The sequence below is a fragment of the Seriola lalandi genome, unplaced genomic scaffold (genome assembly GCF_002814215.2).
Source record: "Seriola lalandi dorsalis isolate HSWRI2012SDOR001 ecotype SW California unplaced genomic scaffold, Sedor1 jcf7180002052042, whole genome shotgun sequence".
Lineage (NCBI taxonomy): Eukaryota > Metazoa > Chordata > Actinopteri > Carangiformes > Carangidae > Seriola > Seriola lalandi.
This window is the reverse complement of record NW_019522595.1, coordinates 360,030-366,243: the sequence shown is the minus strand read 5'-3', so window position 1 is coordinate 366,243 and position 6,214 is coordinate 360,030. Positions and strand designations below refer to the sequence as shown.

The following is a 6,214-nucleotide window of genomic DNA, read 5'->3' as shown; positions in this document are numbered from 1 at the left end:
CAGGTTTCATCAGAAGTTGGTCTTCTCACAGATTTCTCGATTGAATACCAGAATTTTTTTTTCTCAATTTAAGTTTTAATTTTCATCATGAGGCATTAACGGTGCTCCATAACAGATCCAATTCTGATGGATCATTATTTACTGTAAGACACATACATGTGTTAATGTAAATCATCTTAGAGGTATATTAACCCCATGTGATGGAGAGCTCAGGTTAGCTAACACTGGTTCCTGTGGAGGAAGGGCAGAATAGGCCAGTCCTTTTAGGTGGAGCACATTATAAGCATAGCCAAGCAGCATCTGCAGAAATGTGCTGCAGCAAAACACTCATCATTGCTGCAGCACCAACTTTAGGCTTTTGCCACACGATACACACGATGCGCTCGAGCACTTGAAGGATTTCCCTGATCACACATCATCATGCACTTTTGGATTTCAACGTTAATTTGAACAGTCTGATTGTAAAAATGATGAGCGACTCCCTCCAGACTGCGCACTGCTGTGGCGCACCCTTTCCTTCACCCTTGGCTTTTGGCTGAGATTCAAAGCTGGGGAGTTGACAGAAGGTAATCCCCACCATGTGAGGCCTCGGCCCCGGTTTGGAGGCGGGGTGTGATTCATTCAAATCTGCCGGTGCTATAAAAAGAAGGGAAGTTGCAAGTAACCCAACTTCAACCCACAAGACCGTGGCACAGCGCAAGACCATTCGGGTTGTTATTCTAGTGATAATGAATACCATGAAAGCCATTAAAAATGCAATAGTCTGTCTCGTCCTGCTGCCTCGTTTTCTGATGGCAGCAGTCATGTTTTGGCTGCTTGACTTCATTTGCATCAGGAAAAAGGTGTTCTTCAGGATGAAGGAGCAGGAGAGCGATGCCATCGATCCTCCTCTCTGCATATCGGACTCCAATCGCCTCTTCAGCCTGGAGTCGCTCAAAGCAGTGTGGCACGGTCACAAACTGGACTTTCTGAAAGCGGCGCACCTCGGACACGGAGCGCCCAACACCGAAGTTGTTCAGCTGGAGGATCAGCGTCGCAGCCGGATCCTCGATTACGCAAAGGACAAGAGACCGCTCATCCTCAACTTTGGCAGCTGCACCTGACCACCGTTCATGGTGCGCCTCAAGGCTTTCCAGGGAGTTGTGCAGCAAAACGCGGACATAGCAGACTCTGTAGTTGTGTACATAGAGGAAGCGCACCCCTCCGACGGCTGGATGAGCACTGACGCGCCCTATCAGATCCCCAAGCACCGGTGTCTGGAGGACAGGCTGAACGCTGCGCAGCTGATGCACCTGGAGGTGCCCGGATGCCTGGTAGTCGTGGACAGCATGGAAAACTCCTCCAACGCTGCGTACGGAGCTTATTTCGACAGACTTTATATACTGCAGGAGGGAAAGATAGTTTACCAGGGTGGCAGAGGACCTGAGGGGTATCGGATCTCAGAGCTCAGAGAGTGGCTGGATCAATACAGAAGAAGGCTGGAGAAATCCAATAATCTAGTTATTCACGTGTAGATTCATTTTCATCTTTCTAGAGCTGCTGTGACTAAAAACAAAAACAAACAATGCTGCACATTTTTTTCAGTATTATAACTCCAGTTAGACAGATTCTCTCCCTCTTTAATGGTTAAGTGTATTTATTTTTCATATGGTTGGATCAAAGTTATTTGTCCAACATTGTAGGATGTACTACAGTAGGCTCCTTCATTTCATACTGGACATTAGCCTGCATCCTGTTAGGATCCACTCACAAGAAAAGAGGTTAGTTTCTTTGGACCCTGATTGTTTGTGAACAAAAGTATTTTGTGTGTCAAAAGTTCTGTTTTTATCTCTTCTCCTTGTGTAAACGCGCCTTTCCTGAATCCGCCAGGATGCTGAGAAATGCGCATCACTGTGCTCCTCAGTGTTGTTGTGAAGTTCGGTTTTTAAACGGGATGAATCCAGAGAACCGACACTGATGTTTTTAACACTGGAGATCACAGTGAAGGTGCTGCTCTCTGCCCTGCGTGGCGCAGCTGTTTTGTAAATATTGCTCCGTTTTATGGATATATTTTTCATACAATAAAATGCTTTGATCTACTTGGTCTTTTTTATTGTAAGCAAAATACTTTTATCGCTGTGTGCATGTTTTTGGTGTGTTCTCTTCTTTTTCTTTTTTTTTTGCAATAACGTCATGCGTATAGATTTTCAAGTACATTTGCTTTCTTGTACCAAGAGGACAAAAAGGATGAATGTTCAATTTCCTGCACAGTAAAGCACAACAGACCTGGACCCTGGATTCCTCTAGAAATATCCCTTTTTTTTTTTCAAGTGCAGTCTTTAAAACCGATGTGGAGAAGCAGAAAATATGAAATAACTTAAAAAATGCTGAAGATCTGACAAAATCTCCAAACACAAAAAGCTCTTGCAAAACTTCAAGTATTGCATAATTTATGATTATTCTTGTTTTTTTCCCCAATTCAAAACTAATTTATTCTCACAGTGAAGAGCATTTTTTCAACAGTATTGTCTCATTTTGTTAGAGCCTCTTAATTTGACAGAATTTTTCTCTACTTAAGTTTTTTTTTTTTTTTTTCCTTAGTCAACAGTCATTTTCACACAGAGAATGTTCAGGTTTCTCTCACATCAAATAAATCCTGCCAACAGGTTTGGTCTCTGCAATCTGGATGTAACATCTTGTGTCTAATTAGTGGTCAGTCACCTTTAAAGCTGTGTAGATGGTGATTACAGGTCTTTGCTTAATGCTGCAGTGAACAAGCCGTGCCTCTCTCTCCGCAGCCCCTTCCTAAGCTTTTGACTTCTCACAATTAAATGAGGATAATCACTCTTGATCCTATTATGCTGAGTGATATATCCACCTATAAGGGTCTAAACACACAAATGTTTTCAGGGCTTAGCACACCGGTCACAGAGCGGTAACAGCGTTAGGAGTGGAGGCATTTAACTGAATTGTCCTGGAAACTAACGCAATTAACATACTGAAATATCTGTAACTCTCTGAAGTGATTTAATGCTGAATTATCACTCCCATGAGGCTTCAGCATGTCTGAAAACGTGCAATCAACAAGAAAATCTACAAAAATAAAAAATAAAATGTTTTTTTTCTAATAGAACTGGAGGAAAATCCCTTCAGAGGCTTCAGACAGGAGTCACGACACAGTGAACACACAACAGGGGGCAATACCTCAGACACAGCCGACCCAGCAAACCATATAATAACTCTGACACAACCTGTGTGTGGTGCAACATCTTGTCAGATGCTGTGGTTCCCCCTGCCTCCTGCGTCCACAGAGCCATTCTTCATTGTCAACTTTGGAGAACAGAGCCGTTACCTCCAACAGGGAGGCAAAGTCATAAATGGGACCGAAATGACAGGGTTCAAGACTCTCACATATAATGACAACACAAGGATGCTCATTGTTGGTAAAGTGGCTGATTTTTTTTATTTTTTTTTAAACAGAAAACACTGCTTATGAATTACAGCTTTGAGACAAATTTGAGTCAGGTCGTCTTCTATAAATATCACTTGATGTTTGAAATTATTGGTTGTAATGAAGTTGAGTGAAATGAGAGAAAGCTTTTGTTGAGGGTCAGGGAAACAGGATTTGTGTTCTTCTTCAGATCTCAGATGAAAAGAGGAAAATAGATCACATCCTTCCTGCTCATCAGGACTCTGTTCGTGTGGTGGCAGGGGTTAAAATCTCAGCTTCTGCTGCTAATTCAGGTGCGCACTCCACATTAGTCCTTGACATCATAACATTATAAGTCCATATGCAGGTAGAATAATGTCGTTGAATAGCAGAACAATATAAAGCCATGACTTTAGCACGTCGTTAATCGATTGGTCAGTCTACAAAACACCAGACGTTCACCGTTTCCACCTTCTCAAACGTAATGGATTTACAGCTTGTCTTTTTGGTATGTCTTTATACATTTTATCTGTTTTGTTATTGGACTGTTAGTCAGACAAAACCAGCAATTTGAGGACATCTCCTTGGGATCTGGGAAACTGAGATGGGCATTTTTCCACTATAATCTGATTATTTCTATTATAATAGTAATAACCTAAAAGATTATCAGTAAGTTGATAGTTAGTTGCAGCCCTGTGCGAGACAGTTAAATACAGGAAAGCAGAACTTCCATTCACTTTTTTCAGTCATCTGTCAAATCTTTACTCTTTTTCCTCTAGATTTGTAGATAATTTGACCTCCTCTGGGCTCTAACATTATTCACATAAAACAGGGACAAGTTCACCTTGCTTGACCTGATCATAAACAATAGATTTCCAGTATGCAACTGGCCATGAGCTGACATTGCTTTCAGAAAAGAGAACAAGTCCAGCAAGAGAAAATGTGACTGGTGTGACTGCAGGGGGTTTTACAGTGACCTTACTTTACAGCTCATCTGGAACTCATTTAACACACAAATGCATACGTATTTATATGGAGCTGTCAGCTGACAGAGGGGTATCTGCCTAAATGAAATATAACTTGCAGTGTATCCAGTGTGCACCCCTGAAAAGAAACCCCAACTGGAATTGTTTGAATCTGGATTCTTTCCATGTGTGATTTTCCATGGATGTCTGTCAGCGGAGAGGCAGACGGGAACAAAGGGTTAAGGGTCTCAGGCTTGGGGGAGAGATTTAACTTTTGCTGTTCTGTTTTGTTTTATGACTTGGAGGGAGCAGAATGGGCCTGCTGAGGTGGAGTTTTTTTTTTCAGCTTCTCTGGTCAGCTTTGAAGGTGAGGGCCCCTCTCTCCCCAGGGTCAAAACTCCACGAATTAATGTCTGGTGGTGGGGAGCCGGGGGCCTCAGCACACAAAAAAGGTTTTCAGTGAAACCTGTGTGATTCAGGTTCAGCATGTTAACATTTAACCATGCTCCAAACAATCTTCTTTATACTGGTACAAATAAACTCCTGAGCCTCAGGAGACACGTTTCAAGGCCACTTTTAACACTGTGGAGCACAAACACTATTACAGAACTGAAGGTGTTCTTATGAAAGTTTATTCGGAAACCTTTATTGGAGTCACAAGTATTGAATGAATTAGCTGTGGTATAGGAGTGATTTAGGGTCAAGTTGCAGCATCAAGAAAAGACAGCAGTCCATACGCACGCCATGCTGATTAAATAACCAGTGTGCAGTCTAACCTTTTAACTCCTTTTACTTATATAAATGCTGCCAGTCATGCAGATCTGCGGGACTGTCAGAGATTTTTAAAGCTAGTCTTTGTAGGTCATGGACACGCAGTAACACAGCAGGAATCCCTGAGACATTTTCCAATAATGTTCAGTCTAGAGTGAGAAGAGGTTGGATGTAGCGTGGGAAAAAAAAAAAAAGCCCTGAATGTCACCCAATTGGTGAGCTGAAATAGCACAGCAACAAAGTGGAAAATGATCTGTTATGTGGGACGGGCTGCACCTTGACTCCTGTGTTGTTTTGCATTGCTGGTTCAGAAGCAGAGTGGTGAAATAGGAACTGGGAAACATTACTGATTCGTTTACACATTGTTCTCATGCATCATAATCAATTTTTCAAAAACATGATGTTGGGAGGAAAAATGATACTAAATGGAGAGATAAAATTCAGCAGTCTTGAAAACCAGAGTTCTGTTCAGGCATGTGTGTGCTAATTCCAAGTATGTGAAAACATTAAATTACTTCCAATCAACTCATGAAAACTAAATGCAGTGTTTTCAGAGCGATGACGCTCAGCTGCTGGCTACAGCCCATCCTCCGTCCTCTTTTGGATGGATGACACCTTGTGGTCACAGTCTGACACTACATGATTTTTCTAAGCGCTGCATGAGCTCTTAAAACTGAGATCTGCTGCTGCACTGCTCTGTAGTTTGGAAAGCCTTGACAGGAGAGCGATAGGAAAGCAAAACTGCTGAATCGTAGCTGCAAACTAAAAATATGCAGTTTATACCTACCTGTCTGGTCACTGGAAAGGTTTCACATTTAATTTAATCCGATATCTCTGTCCAAGCAGGAGTCTTAGTTAAAGCAAACATCATCTTTTTGATATTCTAACATATGATCAATGACCAGAACTTAAACTTAGAGGACTGGATTCTTTGGTCAAGTTGAAATTTGATTATTCTTTAAAGTGGTTTGCACAAAGACAAAATTGCATCAAAGGCAGTCTGGGACATTTCTGTCCCAAAATGGCAGCCAGAGGAAACGGTTTTAAATATTTATGTTTCAAAGCCCCT

The 6,214-nt window shown here is 41.8% G+C and overlaps 1 protein-coding gene across 1 annotated transcript; it reads left to right on the top strand.

The window, feature by feature from the left end:
* Positions 1-355: 355 nt before the first annotated feature.
* dio3a (iodothyronine deiodinase 3a) lies at positions 356-2,078 on the top strand. The gene has a single exon (XM_087172105.1). It carries the CDS (start codon positions 729-731, stop codon positions 1,512-1,514), a length of 786 nt encoding a protein of 261 aa, XP_087028231.1. The 5' UTR covers positions 356-728; the 3' UTR covers positions 1,515-2,078.
* The last annotated feature ends 4,136 nt before the right edge of the window (positions 2,079-6,214 follow it).